At 45.6% G+C, this 19,091-nt stretch overlaps 1 protein-coding gene across 1 annotated transcript in view; it reads right to left on the reverse strand.

Moving 5' to 3' along the window:
* Positions 1 to 4,683: 4,683 nt before the first annotated feature.
* Positions 4,684 to 19,091, reverse strand: part of CDHR3 (cadherin-related family member 3) — an 85,633-nt gene continuing 71,225 nt past the window's right edge. The window contains 9 exon segments of the mRNA XM_011986385.1: positions 4,684 to 5,349; positions 6,888 to 6,916; positions 6,918 to 6,934; positions 9,096 to 9,129; positions 10,973 to 10,984; positions 13,100 to 13,281; positions 15,202 to 15,333; positions 15,335 to 15,456; positions 17,112 to 17,283. Coding sequence (XP_011841775.1) covers positions 5,045 to 5,349; positions 6,888 to 6,916; positions 6,918 to 6,934; positions 9,096 to 9,129; positions 10,973 to 10,984; positions 13,100 to 13,281; positions 15,202 to 15,333; positions 15,335 to 15,456; positions 17,112 to 17,283 — 1,005 coding nt within the window. The 3' untranslated portion in view covers positions 4,684 to 5,044.

Below are 19,091 nucleotides of genomic sequence, written 5' to 3' on the forward strand. Positions count from 1 at the left end.
CATTCAGTCTTTTATACCTCATTAGAATATAAACACTAAGAATACTGTTTTATTTGCTATCGTATCCCCAGAGCCTAGAATAGTGCCAGTTACCTAGCAGGTATGCAGAAACTATCTGTTGTTGATTATGATCATGTTTATCTAGCTCTAGTTAGAAAAGTTGTGATTTTGCTACATGATGTGGAAAATAGGCCAACCACAAGCCTGCTTCATTCAATCCAGTTGTACAAATGTTTGTTGAGTGTTTGCTACATATCCAGGAGGCTCTGTGTTAGGCCACTCCAGGTTACACAAGACAAGTATTAGCTGAAAATGGATTGACGACCAGGATTCTAAATACTTTCGCCTTTCCTCTAAATTTCCCTTCAAGTTTAAATTCAACTTCACCTATAATACCACTGCAGGTTCTAGGCCCATTATTCTTTCAGAGGCTGTGCAGGCCCACGTCTAGTTTCTCCAGCACTCACTGCATGTGGAGCTCATTTAGCTCCTCTCAGAAAGGGCCTGTGTGGCAGCCGGTTGTCTTTTGAATGAGCTGATTATCTTCTCAGTTGGGTTATTCCCTGAGAGCCAGAGCCACACCTTGCCCCTAGTACAGGTGACACATAGGAGGGTCCCGGGGTGATGGGAATCTCCTCCACTCCCCATTTTTGACCTTTGCCCTGAACTCCAAATCAAATATCTCACTGATGGTTTGTACCCATGGGGACAGTGGGATACACCATTTTAAGTGAAATCCATCTCACTTTCATCTTCTGCACACAGAGGTCACACTGGCTCAGAGCTGCCATCTGGAGGTGCGTTAACTGTCCTGAAAGCCCAAGACTGGGAGCCCTACTTGGACATCTCAACTATTTTCTGACAAGGGCTTTCTGCTTTTTTTTTTTTTTTTTTTTTTTTTAAGGTTCTGAATTATCTCTTCCTCTGGGGAAAGATTCCAGGGATTTTATTCCAGGCTAATTTATCTTTCAAGTAGAACACTCAAGGATCCAAGAAGCAAATAGGCCAGGATGCAGCTGGAACTAGAATTCTGTGGAATAGCTTATCAGCAGGCCACATTCAGCTGTAGAAACAGAATGGAGGCTGCTGAAGGGCAGGGATGGAGGCTGCTGTGTTTCCTAATGAGTCAACACTTGGCACATGGTAGTTGCTCCATAGTTATTTACTGAATGAATAGGAAGGATAAACACACTCTAAGTTTGAAATGAGAAATCCCAAGTTTAAATAGCAAAAATTTTCTTCAATGTTCCCTCATTTTGTAGCTTAATTTTCACAGCCGTTACAAAACACATTAAGTAAAAAGGCAAACAGTGAGAACCCCAGGTGTGAAAGGGGGCTCTGGGGAGCAGAAGTGTCACTTCCCAGTTTCTTCTTGTGGGCCACCCGTGCTTGCCGCACAGGCTGAGTTGCAGACCCTGCTTTCTACTGAGCACAACAAAAAGCTCCAATGTCACAATCTACTGTGCAGTTTCAAAGTCTTCAACAATTATGATTGCTACGTGATCTAATTCCTGAATGTATTTACCCCAGTTTTATAATGAATCAGAATGAGAAAAGTAAACATTGGCTATAATCAACTCATACCTGTTTAAGGCCTTGGGAGGAAGATGGGAGAAAACTTTCACCAGATCCACGATGGTTGCTGTCTTCATTTTATTCAGATAATTCTTTTTCCCCAAAACCTGGTCAACATTGGGAAACTGGCTGTCTGCAACCAGTCAGACTGATTGCCAGTCAAGCCTTCGTTGCAACGTTGTGACTTCACCTTAGCCTCTGATTGGTTGCTTTTGGCAACCAATCAGATGTTTGCACAGGTGTGTGCCCTTTGTAACTCCACTTCAGTCTCTGATTGGTTGCTTTCTGCAACCAATCAGACGGATTGTGGGCCGCCACTTCATTTCCATGAGGTGAGCATGAAGTGGCCAACAGGAGACCTCTAAGGGGTATATGGACTGGGAAGACTCTGCATCTGGGCCCTTGAGTCACTGCTCAGGCCTGTTCCCACACTGTGGAGTGTACTTTGGTTTTCAATAAATCCCTGCTTTTATTCTTTCATTGCCTCATTCCTTCTTTGCTTTGCTGGGCGTTTTGTTCCATTCTTTGTTCAAAACACCAAGAACCTGGACAACTTGCAGTCAAGACCCTCCACTGATGACACTTTGACTTCTGGATTTCGCCGAACCAAATAGCCAGATATACGAAAGAAAATGGGCGGCAGGTGTTCTCTCCTCCCGGTGCATTCTTGCCCCTATTTCTTGAGTTTCTCCGGGCCTGCCTTGAGACTAAGAAGACTCTCAGCTCTCCCTGCCCATCACCAGAGAAGACACTGAGCTCTTCAGAGAGGCCCCAGGCTTCAGGAAGTCCCTCTTGGTGCCTGACTTAAATCTCTTCTCTGGCCATTAAGCACAATTCCCTCTTGCCCTGTCATCACTGGAGAAGAAAGAACAGCTGCTTACCACTCTCCTTTTAATCTTTTTTTTTTCTTTTTTTTTTTTTTTTGAAACAGAGTTTTGCCCTTGTCGCGGAAGCTGAAGTGCAGTGGTGCAATCTCGGCTCACTGCAACCTCTGCCTCCTGGGTTCAAGCGATTCTCCTGCCTCAGCCTCCTGAGTAGCTGGGATTACAGGTGCCTGCTAACACGCCCAGCTAATTTTTGTATTTTTAGTAGAGACAGGGTTTCACCGTGTTGGCCAGGCTGGTCTGAAACTCGTGACCTCAGGTGATCCACCTGCCTCACCCTCCCAGAGTGCTGGGATTACAGGCATGAGCCACCGCGCCCGGCCCTTTTAATCGTTCTTAATGGGCTTATAAGCGGTTATTAAGTCCCCCTTCAGCCTTCTCAGAGCCTCATTTTACTTGCATTGAAGCTGAGAGCTTCCGAGGAAAGCATTTGACTCCAGGCCCCAAAGATTTGCAATGTCTTAAATGGGCAATCAGCCACTTCACTCACTTTAACCTGCATAAATGAACAGTCCTGCCTTCTTTTGCAAAGTATAAAGTCATTCAAAGGAATTCCCTGGCAACCAACCCTTATTAATAAATCATGCCCAATCTAGGCCAGGACAGGGCATTTCACAAATGCTTCTTTTGCTTGAGAAGTGACACTGGCACTAGGTACACAGTAAACAAGCTGCTGCTCTCTCTGAAGCTCTGCATTTGCTGGATGGATCCAGTCAGTCTCCCACAGGACCCTGTGGGCCTGGTAAGCTCTCACCTGACTCCCCAGTTGGGAAGGGAGTGCTTCCCCAATGAACTCTCACCTGGATCTTTCTTAGGGTTACTGGACTAGGGTCACAGCAGCTGGGCAGCAGGGCATAGAGCTCGAGTGAGACTTGCTCAGGCTCTGCTAGGCACACATTGGAAAGTTTCATTTTCTGTTCCATCATAATACCATTTATTTCCAGTTCATTGCTCATGCCTACAGGTGAAAGTCTGAGTTGTATGTCTACACAGGGCTTCCAGTATGTCCTCACTCAGAATCCCACAGTTCCTTCCGATCATAGGAAGTGGGAAGGAGCAAGGCAGGTAGGTTGTAAGGCTGATGGTGTTTCAGCTTTGAGGAAAAAGTGATTTCACTTCAATAGTAATTTTAACCAGAATGGCTAAAATTAAAAGGACTGACAATCCCAAGTGTTGGCAAGGATACAGAGCAATTGCAACTCTTAGTGTTTGCTGCTGGAGTGTGAATCAGAGCCACCACCTTGGAACTCTTTGGCAGCATCCAGCAATTGCTCCAGCAATCCCACTCTTAGGTATATGAGCAAAAGAAGTGAGTGTTTATGTTCACCAAAATACACATGCAAGAAAGTGCATAGTGTTGTAATTCACTTTTTTTGTTTTGAGACGGAGTCTTGCTCTGTCGCCCAGGCTGGAGTGCAGTGGCACAATCTCTACTCACTGAAGCCTCTCAGGTTCAAGCAATTCTCCCTGCCTCAGCCTCCCAAGTAGCTGGGATTACATGCTCCCACCACCACACCGAGCTAATTTTTGTATTTTTTAGTAGAGACGAGGTTTTGCCATCTAGGCCAGTCTGGTCTTGAACTCCTGACCTTAGGTGATCTGCCCACCTTGGCAAAGTGCTGGGATTACAGGCGTGAGCCACCATGCCCCACCTGTAGTTCACTTTTAAGTACATTTTTTAAAAGTAAAAAATTTGAAGCAGCTGCCACCCTAGTGTAGAATGGATAAATAAGTTGTGATATAATCGTAGAATGAAATCAGACACAACAATGAAGAGAACTGAAGTACTGCTAGACAGGACAACATGGATGAATCTCATATGAGGATGCTGATCTGGACACACAAGAGCACATTCTGTGTGATTCCACTTATATGAAATTCAAAAAAGGCAAAACTAATCTCTGATGATAAAGATCAGAATAGTGGCTACCTCTGGGAGGAGTGTTGAACAGATCTAATGTGTTCAGTCATCTAGTTGAACACATTAGATCTGTGTACTTTGACTATAAGTTACACAGTACCAGAAGAGAAAACAAAAGAAGGTGCCTACTGCGTTTTCTTCTTCCCAGATAACCAACTCTTAATGTATTCATCTGTTTTTTCACTGTTCTGCTTCTTTTGAAGAAGATTTGAGGTGACTTACAAAGGTATATGGTATATTTATAAGTGAAGAAATCTGGGTGATGTTAAAACCAGGGCAGGAAAATAAGGTGGAAACCAGATGTAAGGATGGTCTTCACTATTTGTGTCAGGAAGTCCTGTGAACTTCCTATGTTGAACAGAATAGAGCTTCCTAGCAGTCAATGCAAAGAAGAAACACAATTCCACACCCCAAAGTTAACAGTCCTGCTAATCAGAAGCACAGGTAGTTCTGAGATCTGATAGAAAATGTTCCTGTATCATTTCAGAACAGGAAACTATGTGATCAAATCCCTTTCTATTTGTTTAAAAATTTGTCAGATATCTCATGTTTGACCCTGGATGTCTGAATCCCCTCAGCCCACATTGTCCCACCTATGCCATGCCCACACTGTCCCCATAGAATTTAGGGTGAGGCAGCATCCCAGTGATTGACAGGCCCCTGTTTACTTTCCTGGGTGTGGTTTGGGGGAAGCCCTGTTAATGAAGGCTGGATTTCTGTTCTTTGGGGTGCCCAGCTTGCCATCCTCATTTCTGGAACCCAGACCAGCATCCTCAGCCCACGCTTTGCCACTCAGCTCATCTTTTCCCCGGTTGGCGCTTCTCAGTGGCCCCATCCCTTCCCCAGCAGCGACTCTGCATGGGGCCGCTCCCTGGGAGCTGAGCTCTTTCCATTTTGGCATTTGGGTTAGTGGATCTTTCCACTTTCTGGATCCAGTTTTTGAGTTGAATGCATATATTTCCCCGGTCACTAGTGAAGAAAAAAACACAACAATCACATAAACCAGAAAATTCCAATGACTGTCTCTTCCCCCACTTCTACCCCGCTCTGTTCTGACTCCCAAGGGAAGATGAAGCACACTAGAAGATGTGAATCACTGACACCGACAGCAGACATGTGAATAGCACTGCAGTCTCCAACAGCCTGCCCTTGTCACAAGCCATGCTGCTTGGACTACACAGGTAGCAAACAGCAAACCTCTCTGGATAGAAAGGCTTAGGAGCATCTCAAGGACATCTCAATTGCAGGATGAGAAGGCCGTGTAAATCTTGAACTCCATGCAAGCTTTGGATAAATTAGGTTCAGTTTCTAATGGGATTACCCATTACTTTCTGATTCGTTTTGTTTGTTTTAAAAGACCCCTGAATTCCTGCTATAAAAAGGAATTCACCAAGTGAGAAGGAAAAGGCTGATTTTTATTTATGTTAGGTTAGCAGCAATTTGTAGACACAGACACACAAATCTGGTCCCACTTGAGATGATGCAAGGAAGCCATTTTTATTGTGTCCAAGCCAGCAGACGCTAATTGATTTAGGCCAGTTGGCTCATGTCTTTCTTTTTTTTTTTCTCTCAACTACACAAAAACACAAAAATCCTCCTCTGCCTTTTGCTCTGGAAGATCAGGTTTAAGGCAAGCCCTTGCTTCTTGTCATTTCCATACAGCATGAGTGGCCTCTCAGCTCAGGATCCCACCAGCACTTATGCTAATGTGGGCACATTATGGTAACAAGCACCTAATAATAGAGGGAAATTTAATTCCAGCAGCAGCAGCAGTGGCGGCAGCAGCCTCTCACTGGAGAGGAGCCATCCTCCTTAGGAGGAGGACCGGTGCCGTTTGCATATGAGGGTGGCAGGAAGCCAACACACTTGCCTCCTGAATTTGGTTTCCTTCCTTTTATTCACGTCTATAATTGAGCCTTTGTAAGTGGAGGGATGAGTGTAAAGGAGCTAAATTTGGAGCTGATTTCACGGGGGTGATGAGAGCTCTGGAGGCCAGCTCTACCTTATGTTCATCTTGCCGACCAAGAAGAAATTCTTGGCCCTGATCTAGGGAAAAAAGAAACTACACTTGCCATTTCTCTGTATCTTCCACTACTAATAAAATGCTATTAGAAGCATCCAGGAAGAATGTGGATGGGGGGCGGGGGGGCGCAATGAGTACCAAAAAGCAGGAAAAAACCGTGGATTCCTGGATTCACCAGTTGCCTCAGCTGGTTCGTAATTTAGGAAGGGAGGCAAGAAAGAGGCATGGCCCTTGAACGTGAGCCTTTAGGTGGAGACCCACTGAGGCCTCACGAGTGTGATCCTGTAATTGAGCATCTGCAAGCCAGCTGGGTTCACAGCTGATCTCACGTTGTATTAGCCTGGAAGAGTCAGCACTGTATAGGCGACATAGCCAAACAGATTGACAAAATGAGTTAAAAGCAGGAAATTGGATAAGGTCCTCCATGCTTCTACCAGTCTGGAATATGAAAAGCATTCTTACAGTGGTATTGCCACTTAATTACCTGGATTTATGACTTCTCCATCAAAGACTGTTCATCTGGATAGTTTCCTAAGGAGAAGACAGAGACGGCATCAAACATAACCCTACATTCCTCCCCCCAGGCAAAGCCATGCATCCTCACAACCCAAGTTCCTTACCCAAAGCCTTCTTGACTTCTAAGTCTTTAATAGGCACTGTACTAGATGCTGGGGACACAGCAGTGAACAAGGCAGGCATGGGCACTGCCTGTACGAAGCTTGCCAGTTACAAACAGGTGCTGCAATGCAGAGTGATAAGGCTCTGATGGGGAGATGTAGGCTGTCATGGGGCACAGGTAGGGGTAGAGGAGACATTTAAACCACACTTGGGGGTTAAGGAAGCATCCTGAGTAAATAAAATCTAAGCGTAGAAGGAAGAGTGGAAATGCCACACAGCATGGCTAAGACCTACATTTTGTCAGTGGATCGCTGTCAGGCATTGTCAAGGTGGACACAGGTGAGCTCCTAGGTGTCTGTACCTCTGGCCCTGGCACTCCGGCCCTCCCCTGCGGCGGCCTCCCATTGCCTAGGCCGATGCAATGTCGCATCTGGGCCTCACCTAAGTCCTGTGCTCCAGGTCTCTTCTCTTCCCTGATATGTCCTCGGTGCCACCCTCCAGGACCTGACTTCTGCCTAATGCACCTGTCTCTCGTCCCCATAGAAACACCCCTTCCCTCACATGCTGCCCTCTAGAGGTGCCAAAGTCAGGGTCGCTAGCACAGTAGCAGGGATTGTGTTTGGAGTTTGGCTAGCTTTCCAATCCCCAGGTTTTATCACTTAAAGGATCCCCTACCTAGTTCCCCACAACTCCCCAACTCTGAAGAGAGAGGAAATGGGGATTACACAGGCTTCATCAATTTGACCAGCTAAGCAGCCCCACTTTTTGTGGTCACGGGTATTTATTTAATAGACTAATTTAATATTACATAGTTCTAGAGCAATCTCTAAGTGGCATCCCCAAGGGTACTCGCCTTAGACAATAAGACCCAGGAGATCAGAGACTGCCTCTTCTTCCTGTTTGTACACTGGCCAGAACATAGAAGACTTAGGGGATGGATGTGCCTGAAGCCAAAATTCCAGCGCCCTGCATTGACTTCCTCATGGGAGGAGCCATTGAATTATCATGCAACAAATTCATGAAGCTTGGACCATGACAAAGCCTTACTCATGAGGATAGGGAAGAGCTGGAGGGAGCCACCTTCAAGTTCTTTCACTTCACTTCCCAGGGGGTAGATAAGGTTATGTCAGAGAGAGAGAGAGAGAGAGAGAGAGAGAGAGAGAGAGAGGTGGAGGAGAGGGAACTTTCCAGCTATCCTGTAACACTTTGCATTTGTGTGACACTTAACAATTTTCAAACTATTCCTCCATCTGTTATCTCAGGGCAGATGTCCTCACCCCCCATTTTACAGGCGAGGAACCTAAAGCTCAGCAAGGCCAGGGAAGTCCCCAAGGTGATAAGGCTAAGTGGGCAGAGCCAACCCCGGACCAGGCAGGGCCCTTTCTCTGTCACTTTTCTGCATGATACTGGAAGAGCAAAGGAAATTTAAATCAGCTGGGTGCAGTGGCTCATGTCTATAATCCCAGTGCTTTGGGAGGCCGCAGTGGGTGAATCACTTGACGTCAGGAGTTCAAGACCAGCCTGGCCAATATGGTGAAACCCCATCTCTACTAATAATACAAAAAATTGTCCAGGTGTGGTGGCACATGTCTGTAATCCCAGCTACTTGGGAGGCTGAGGCATGAAAATCGCTTGAGTCGAGGAGGCAGTGGTTGCAGTGAGCCGAGATTATGCTATTCCACTCCAGCCTGAGCAACAGAGTGAAATTGTGTCTCAAAAAAAAAAAAGAAAGAAAGAAAGAAAATGTAAATATCATTGGAGTCTGAAGCACTAGTTTTGGTCTTTAAGCTTCACTCCCCCAACTCACTCTCGTGGAGAGCTGATATAGATAATAAACACCACTACTCAATATTTATGAAATCCAGTTCTTCTGCAAATATATCAGCAGGCATGTTCAGTGGAGGGAACAGATTCTATCAGGAGCTCGTCACACAGCAATCTGTTCCAGTAGCCAAATGCAAGCACCTCTCTGAATGATAAGCGTGCCCACAAGGCTGTGTCAGGCCTGCCTTCGGGGTAGATGGGGCCCCTATCCCCCAGTGTCTATGCCCGGTGCCCCACTGCCCATACTCACCACCACCACCTCTCTCTTTGCAGTCTTCGTTTCTGCAGAGAACAGAACAGGCAGAAGTTAAGCTTCTTGGGCATTAAATTGACCTTAAAATTCCACCCCCACAATGGTATTTCCCCTAAATAGGCTTCGATCTCAGTCTTGCAGACACAGCAAAGAATTGTTCTGTCTGTAGATGTGTTTGTTGGCAGCTTTCCATCTTCTCAGAAAAAAATGCATACACATACGTATATACACACACAACAGTAGGTTTTTTTACTCTTTTTCTAGCTTGTTATCAATGGACCTAGAAAACTGGCTTTTAAATGGCTTTTAAGATAAGAAAGAAAGATTGGATTGGATACCTCTTTTCATAAGGTGGGAGTTTTATGCATTCATTCCCCAAGCCCTTTTATTTTATTTCATTGTTTTATTTTATTTTGAGGCAGGATCTCACTCTTGTCGCCCAGGCTGGAGCGCGGTGGCACACTCACAACTCGTTGCAGCCTTGACCTCCCAAGCTCAAGCCATCCTCTCAGCTACCTCCCCAGTAGCTAAGACTGCAGGCATACACTACCACACCCAGCTAATTTTTTAAATTTTTTTCTACAGACAGGGTTTCACTATGTTGCCCAGGATGGTCTCAAACTTCTGGGCTCAAGTGATCCTCTAGCCTCGGCCTCCCAGAGTGCTGGGATTATAAGTGTGAGCCACCATGCACAGCCCCCAGCCCCTTTTTAAAAAGTGGGATTAGAGACAGTTTGTGAAAATCTCATTTATTAAAATCATCACTCTCAATATGATCAATAACCACTAAAATCAAATTTCTAACCCTGTTGAGACAAGCCTTAAGCATGTCAGACACATGCCTGTGGATGAAGTGATTAAAGCAAGCATTTTTTTTTTTTTTAATTAAAACACTGTCCAATTCTTTGTCCTGTCTCCCCAACACTCTGGAGTCTACTTGAGGCCAGGCCAGGACACCTCCTCAGACCTGGAGCTGCTCAGATGGACCTTCCCCGCACCCCCCCGCCACAATGTACCCACTTCCCTGAAGTCATTCAGCTTTCTTGGCCCATCTCACCACCCCCATCTCCCCTTTCTCACTAGTCTAATCTAAATAATTTGTGGAAATGATCAAATCCATTAGAATCTGGGTATCAAGTATTATCTGGGTTTCTTGTTTTGTTTTGTTTTTTTGAGACAGAGTCTCGCTATGTCACCCAGTCTGGAGGGCAGTGGTGCAATCTCGGCTCACTGCAACCTCTGCCTGCCAGGTTCAAGCAATTCTCTTGCCTCAGCCTCCCAAGTAGGTGGGACTACAGGTGTGTGCCACCATGCCCGGCTAATTTTTTGTATTTTTAGTAGAGACAGGGTTTCACCATGCTGGCCAGGCTGGTTTCAAACTCCTGACCTTGTGATCTACCCGCCTCAGACTCTCAAAGTGCTGGGATTATAGATGTGAGCCACCACACCCGGCCTTATTTGTTCTTTCAAAAGAGGCCTGTGTCCAGCACAAAGCATTAGCTGTCCTCAGGACACCCTCCGTGGGCAGCAGTAAGCAGGTCTTGTCTACATTTAACACGTGGAGAGTTATTTCCTCCTGTGCCATGCAGCACGGGACAGACCTAGGTGTTCAACTGAGCTGATTGGAGAGGGCGCTAGGTAGGGCACAGACAGGACCAAATTGAGAGATCCAGGTGGGCCAAGATACTGTGCTCCTGCCCTTCCCATTCTCCAGCTGCAACCAACCTCCACTTCCTTCCATCCGCGGAAGATGTAGCTGAAAATGCTCCAAGACGTGATCGCAGCCTGATTCTCTGCCGAGTAGGAACCTTTTTATGTAGCACAACAGAGCAAGCAAAAAACAACAGACGAGGGAAACAGGTACGAACCTATTTCCTTTCTTTGTCCTATGCAGGGGAAAAAAAGAGGGGATATGAATTCACTTGAAAGTATGCTGCACTGGCACGTACATGACACCATGGGGTTCTTTGGGCAACTATGCCCTTTGAGATACAGGGGTTGACTGAAAGAGGTGCCAGGGATAGGGACAAGAAAGACTAGACCACCACACCTGCTTCAAACAAAGCAGCTTCATCACTATTGGCTTTGGACTAGGGACGTTCTGAGAATTTGATGAGTTAAAAAGTATCCCCTTATAAACTTCAGGGAATACATTGTCTCTGATGAGAACACCTGGTGAGGACATGACTGCCCTAGTCAGACTGCCCAGCAAGTCTTCCTGCCCCATCCCTTTCTCCCTAAGAGCCAGCAGAGCAGAAGGCTTGGCTCACAGCAGGGAGACTTGAGAGCTGGCAGTTACATTTTGGTTTCCTGTCACACCAAGAGCTGGACTTGGACCCCACGACCTTTCCCACGATCACCTTGGATTCTATAACTCTGTAACTCTAATTTTCTTCTTTGCTCTTTGACAAAAGTTGGCTGTCATATGGTGTAACTAATTTCCAGAGAGGTTGAGTCTGAGACTGGTTTTCTAGCTAGTTTTGCTTTTTTAAGTCAACCATGTTGAAAACGATTAATATTTACAACCTAAGTTAAAAGAACCAGCTTCAAGGTACATATTTAACATTTAGCTATAAATTACATGAGAGTTACAGTGTCTATTGGATTTGTTTCTTCAAGAACTTCTATCCAAATCGCATTACAGTACACCACTATCCTTACAAGCAATTACTCTTTTAGAGCTGTTTTTATAAAAAAATCAATTTGTGAATAGAGTTCAAACAAAAATGCCTTTTTTAATTTCAGCAGATGCTCGAGGATTTCTTACCTTGAAGTCAAGGTTGCCCATAGCAACAAACTTTCGCAATAAATATGGCAAAATGCAATGCACATCTTTATTCTAATGCCTTGTACTTTTATACAGTCTTTCATCCATACATTTTGTTATTTGACAGTTAATAGTTAATATTTAAAATGCCCTTAAAAGGCACACATGTCTCATCACCCCCTCTTTTTGCCATTGAGAGATCCTAGAACTCAGAGGTTCCAATACCTCAAGATACTTGGGCATAGAGCTAAACTTGGAATCTAGAATCCTGAACTCACTGGGACTCATCTGTGAAGAATAAGGAAACAAGATTTGTAAAAAATGTCTGGGTAGTGTACTAAGCATTTACTCTGTATCAGGAATACAGTTAAGTGCCTTGTTTGCATTTGCTCATTTAGTTGATTAATTTTACAAACAAGAAAATTCAAGCTCACAGAGGCGGTGACTTGCTCAAAGCCATATTCCAAGAAAACGGTAGAGCTAAGACTCGAGCCCAGGCCCATCGAACTCCACAACTCAGGCTCAGAACCCTCTAAGCTGTAAGTTGTTAAGAGCTACCGAGAATCAAGAAGCCTGGCTCTGGGAGAAGTTTGTGATTCTTTGGTGCTCTCTTCATGTCACTCTACCTCACTTTTAGCCAGTAAAAGACACATCACAGATTGGCACAATAAGAGGCATATTAGTGGGCAGGTGAAAATTGGAAAGAGAGAAAACAGGCCTGCGTTTATAACCCTTAAGAGTGAGAGACTGAGACCACATGCAAAACACTAATAATTATTTGGTCACACAAAAACCCAGCTGAGTCACTGGAGACACAAGCTTATTTCCCTTATTGGTTTTGTGTGCTTGCCTTAATTCCATACTATCCTTTAAATATTCTACAAATAAGAGCATGGCATATTCTATCACTATTCACAATAGGGCTTTTCTGAAGGTTTTATCCAGGTCAAGGTCATCAGAAGGTTGATGCCCCAGTCTCATTGAGAGCCTCAAGGACAGAGTAGGTTGCCAGGGAAAGCCAAAAGGATGGTTTCCTGGCCTAGCAGGTGAAAAAAAAAGTGCACCAGGACTGAGGGGAGCTGGGATTCCTTCCCCCATATCTCGTTTTCCTGCCTTCATTCCAGGCAACCTGCCTTGTAGAGAAATCCTGATTCTCCATTTTTCCTTCTCCTAATATCACCAGAAAGTGTCCTAAAGGAGGAGGGGAAGAGGGCCCAGCCCACTGGCAACTTACAGATGTTCCTTGTTCTTCCCAGTCTTGCAGGGACAGTGTCTGTGGATGCCTTTGGCCAATAGGACAACCAGGGACACCAGGAGACCCAGAAGCAATATGGAGCCCAAAGTGATGACAAAAGGCACATACCATGCGGATGGAGAGTAAACGTTTTTCCTCAGGACCTGGTAGGTGACCCTGGGCTTGAACAACAGAGAGCAGGGAGGGTGAGTGGAGGGTGGTGGTGATTTTGACATTCAGCACTCTCTCGTGTTGAGTATATATTCCACTCTTTGTTATTGCTCTATAAATTGGACATCTGTGTGCTCACAGTTCTTGCTGCTTCAACCCATCACCTTATTTATAGTCTTTGCAGACATCCATTAGATCAAAACCCAGAAATTTTAGGGAACTGAAAACTGTAGGCCTAATTTTATTCTCTGTCTTCCTCTTCCCTAAAGCTAAAAAAAGTCCATTGGCTTTTTTTCTACCATATCTGGGCATAACCCAGGGACGAATATAGCCATTGTCTCTCACCAAGACGGCATAAGCCACGAAAGTTGTTTTTTTAAACACCTTGTAGGCTTTTCAGTGTTTTCTCAACTACAAGCTGCCACTGCCAGAGGAGTGGGCTGATATCACAGCAAAGCCTCAAGTTCAGCATCTGCTTCCTAGAGCTGGAGACAGATAACAAACAAGTTATGGAGGTTTCAGGATTGGAGATGTCACAATTAGGTCATGCTCTGAGCCCAAGAAAGGTGGGAACTCCTCACTCAGGGGAGCCTACCAGCTCCTCCCACAAGGAAAGTCCTTAGGGTTGCCATATACCTCCATTCACTGGGGTCATATTGACTTGAGCACGGGAAAGAGAAGCATGAACCAGCTCCTGGCAAGACTCTGAGAAGAAGCTGGCCGCCTCCATAGGGGGTTCTCTAAGGTTCTGATTATCTTCCTTCTGGCATGCTGCAGGTATGAGGCTGCTGACCAAGGGTGCAGCTTCTACTAGGAGGAGGAGGAGGAGGAGGAGGAGGAGGAAGAAGAAGAAGAAGAAAGGGGACAGATGAATTAGCATAGATGCAAGCCAGTTCCTCTAAGGGGCAGGGGAGATAATCCTGTTGTCAGATTCCAGGCTCTCCCTTCCTTCTCCAAGCCGATTCTGTGATAGCACCTGGTCATTTTCTTCCTACCCTTTCCCACAGTCTGTATTTACTTTGTCAGTTTGAATACTTGTTTGTAATCTATCTGCCCCTCTAGATCAGTGGCTCTCAGACTTTAATGCACATTAGCATTCCCTGAAAGGCTGATTAAAAACACTGCTCACTGGGCCCCACCTCCAGAGTTTCTGATCCGTTAGGTTAGGGGATAGAGTTGGGGATTCCAGCTTCCAGCATCCTTCCCTGGAGGTCATGGTGATGATCATGGTTGGGTGACCTATAACTTTAATAATCTAGGCTGGGCCCAAGAATTTGCATTTCCAAGCAGTTTCCAGGTGGTGCTGATTCTGATGGTCTAGGGACCACACTTTGAGAACCACTCACCCATACAATAAGCTTCCTGAGAGCAGGGATCATTTTTGGCTTGTTTGCTAAAGTGACTGGCACACTATAGGCATTAAATCGATATTTGTAGATTGGATGAATTTTTTGGAGTGCAGGTGGGGTGTAGGGTACAGATTGGTACATGGTGATTCTTCAAAAGATGTGGAAAAGGGCACCCAGCAGTAAGCAAGCAACCTGATTTCATGGATATTGATTTGCAAAGACTCTTCTGAACATGCAGAGAGAGGCTGTGAAGGTAGCATCTGGCAGCATGCCCATGAAAATCGGTTCCTGTGCCACAAGCCACACAGGTGGTTGAGGTCTGATCTCTCACAAGTCTCTGCACAAACAATACACTCTTCTCTACCAGAACAGGAAATATGAGTGGTTTTATGAGTCTGAGGTCTCACCAGATTTTTGCCACCCTGTAGCTACTCCAGTCCAGCCCGTGGTTGCCATTTTTGGCAACATCCTAATACTGCAACTCTTCAGTCCACCCCACATATCTCCGGGCAGGGGAAAGAATTCCATCAACATAACTCACAAGGGAACATGCCTGGGGATTCCAGGTCCTAAAGCCCTTACCCTGGGGGTTGTGGTGATGACAGTGGTTGGGTGGGAAATGACTTTAATACTCAGTGTCACTGTTCCTGTCTCAACAAGAGCCTCAGCTTTCTTCCTGCCAGACAGCAAGTTGTCATCAGTTATGTAGACAGTTATGTAGCTTGTAGTCCCAGATCTTATCAAACCCACCAGCATAGTCAAAGGGAGATGTAAGCAGCAGGCGTGTGACGTTGGAACCAGCATTGGGAGAGAAGGTGAAATGATTGTTGACGTTACCTAAATGAGATTTGATGCAGGGGTGTTGGTAAAAGGAAGAAAAGAGAGTAAGAAATAAAGGTTTAGAAGAAAACTGCACTCAATCTTTTTCTCAAATGTCCACACCTCAAGTGTAGACTGTATCTGTGACACACCAGAGCTGGATTAGTTATATGCTACAGGCTTTAACTGCACCAGAGATGTCATTAATACAAAGAAACTCTTGCTCACAACCAGCGTGGCTATAAACAAGGCTGAGTAGAAAAGGACAATAGGACAACACCCTTAGCCTAGGTGCCATCTTGCTGAGTATTAAGCAGAGACTTTGTAACCCTGGTGCAGCCCTTCTGATTTCTCACCCGGCAATTATTTGGTAACAACACTGTTATTCACACTCAGACAAATGAGTGGGCGTCAAGAGGGTAGAATAGGTCACATCCCTAGCCATAGGCCAAGTTCACTGCATGCTTTTCATGGGACCCAGTGGGTCACACTGGTTATGGATGTCCCTGGAGTCCCCCAAAGGAAGGTGCCTCCTGGCTTTGCAGGAATGGCAGTCCCAGGTCCTCCTGAACCCACCCCATCACACCCCCAAACACACACGCAGCTCTGCTGGGCTCATGGCTCAGCTCAGGGAGCCTGGGGCAGAGAGGCTGCCAGCCCAAGCACACCCCTGCTCATTCCTCCACTGGCTCCAGACTCATTACCAACTGAACACCAGTAAATGGAGCAGGAGATGATGCAATTTTTGCTCCCTTAACAGCAAAATGCTCCATAAAGGCCTTAGGGCTCTCAGTATGGATTATTTCCATCTTCGGCAACTGCAGTCTCGAGGCAGTTTCTGCCCCTGGGTTTTGTGACACAGCCAGCTCGAGAGGCTTCCTACTGTTCAAGTTCCTGCTCGGCCAAGGGCACAGCAGGCAGCAGGGATGGATTTTTACTCTCTCACGTGGAATTGTTCTGCTTGTTTGGGTTTAAATCTCTGGCCCCAGCACTTCATTAGATGAGCTATTTTGGTCTAATTTCCATTGAGGGGTGCTCTTTTTTCCCTAGAATGGTGTATTTTTAAAGAGAGAAGATGAATGGAGCAGAAGAGAATTCCTGAGGACACATTTCAAAATGCACCTAATCTATTTAATCTATTATTATCCAGAGAGAGGACTGGGATTCCCTGCCCCCACTACAAGCTTTCAGGAAAAGAGGTGGTTGAAAAGTTGGACTGCATTTTTTCTAATGACGCTAATAGGCTTTATGACTCATACTGTAGTCAGGAATTAGGGGATGGGGTTCACCCTTTTCTTGGGCTTTTGAGCAGTCACATATGGGGTCTGGGAGGAGTAAGACGAGAAGGGGAAACCGAGAGGAGCATCAGGAAGCATAGGGGCTGCTAGATTCTGTATCTCTGCTTTTCTCATTCAAACACTTCCCCAGCAAGCTGGGTGCGGTGATGCATGCCTCTAGTCCCAGCTACTTGGGAGGCTGAACAGGAGAATTACTTGAGCCCAGGAGTTCAAGACTAGCCTGGGCAACATAGCAAGACCCTATCTCAAAAAAATAATGCCCTCCCAACTCCCATCCCACTTTGCCCAGATCAGTGTGTGAGCACAGACCCCTACCCTAGACAACTTCAGGGTCCTCAGAGACAGGGTCAGGGTTGTCGACACCAAGTACTATACCTGGGCCAGTGGAATAATGGAAAAATCTGGGGCTGGAATCAAGGTCAGTACACGTCAGCTTGAAATTCTGAATATTTGTGCCAACTTTCAGATCCACTAGGAGGGCCAGGAAATAAGAGTTTGGAGTACAAATGGGCTTTTCATCATTTTCTTCAAGGATGTTCATGGTAACCTAGAGTAGCAAGAAGGTGGTCATTCTCAGTAGCTAAAACTCGTTGAGTGCTTACTGTGTGTAGGCAGTTTTCAGGCTAAGCACTTTTCATAAATTAGCTCATTTAAACTCACATGAGATAGATAACATGATTATTCCCATTTTATGGATGAGAAAATGGAGGTTTAGAGATAGTAGGTAATTGATCTAAGATCATTCAGCTAGTGAATGGCAGAGCTGGGATTTGAATCCTGGTCTGTCCTACTCCAAATCCTACGCTATTACTCTCTACCCCATGTGCATGTGTGTGTACGCATGTAGTGTATGCATACCTTGTCCCACCCACCCCCACACACACATGCACCTGAACACATAGGCTCACCTGCAGATGACACTGAATTGTTTTTCCAAGAAGGTATGGATTTACGGTGACTCCATGTGCTGCCTTGCCTGCTGCCCCTTGTGGATTGGAAGTTCTTTAACTCTGGCATATACAGAAATGGTTTTCAACCCTGGTTCTGCTTTCTTGGGCCCACTTCAGACCCAATAGATTGGAGGGTAGGGGTCAGGGCCCTCACTGATGTTCCCTAGCTGATTCTAATATGAGCCAGGACTAAGACCCACTGGGACAGAACAAGCAGGCCTGGTTAAGCTGGGATCTCATCTATAACCTGGGCTATTAGCACTCTACTAAGCCCTAGGGCTACCCTGCCATAAACAGGGGCCAGCCTATTCTCTTTCATCGTTGTCTTCTATGCCTGCTGAATTGGAATATAACTTGGGATGCCTGCCAGCACAGAATCGTAGAACATCAGCCCTGAAAGGGACTTGTGTGATCATTTAGTTCATCACCCTTTTTAAAAAGCTTATGAATTTTGAGTCATATTCATACTACCTTTGAAATTTGGGATTTCAGCTATTTCTGAGCCCGGGAATAAATTGAAATGTTCACTCTAGTTAGCTCCCAAAGTAGGGTCCATTCATTTTTCTAAAAAAAAAAAAACCCAGCCTAACAAACACTGCAATTATCTCCAACTTTCCTTGGGTAGCAATGCCAAACCTTGCACATCATTAAAAACATCATCCCATTAATTCGAAGCAAGCTATCAGAGGAAGCGGACCATTCAGGCACAGGGTTATCGGTGACTCTCTATTTAAGAGAGAGAGAAATAGGGACACCGAGATAAGCATTGCTCAGACTCCCTCGGAAAACTGGGATCAAAGGTGAAAAATGAACTTGGTCTCCTGACTCTGAGCCCATCTTTGTCTATGGCTGCCTGCTGCTAACTGAGAGTTCATTTTGCCTCTATGCTTTTTTAGTTTACTAATGGGAAGGACCAGGGAATAGTTTGGTCTTTGTGGCTATCATGTTGCCCCTGGATAATCCAAACCACTAACAACAGGGACCTATTAGGCCCTTGCCACTCGAGGTGTGGCAGGGGACCAGCAGTGCCACCCTACTTGGAACCATGTCAGAAATGCAGAATCTCAGGTCCCAGACCCGCTGACTCAGAATCTGTATATAACAACATTCTCAGCCTCAAAGGTTGGGAAGCAAGATAGCAGCACAGCATCGTTTTAAGATCTACCCCATCTGGTGTGCGTAGAGGCAGGGTAGGAACATGGCATAACTGCTACTGGGGAGGAAATGCATAACTCCAAAACCACACTCAACTTCTGGACAGTGTGCATTTCACCAACAGCCTTCAGTGAAGGCAAAGCGAGATTTAAAGGGCCACAAGAGGAACCTTGTCCCACAAAGTGGCTTTGTGGGTCCACCAGACATTCCAATAGCTGGCCACCAATTTCAGTGCTTTTCTCAGTCACCC

This window comes from Mandrillus leucophaeus, unplaced genomic scaffold (assembly GCF_000951045.1).
Source record: "Mandrillus leucophaeus isolate KB7577 unplaced genomic scaffold, Mleu.le_1.0 Scaffold298, whole genome shotgun sequence".
In the NCBI taxonomy this organism is placed as follows: Eukaryota; Metazoa; Chordata; class Mammalia; order Primates; family Cercopithecidae; genus Mandrillus; species Mandrillus leucophaeus.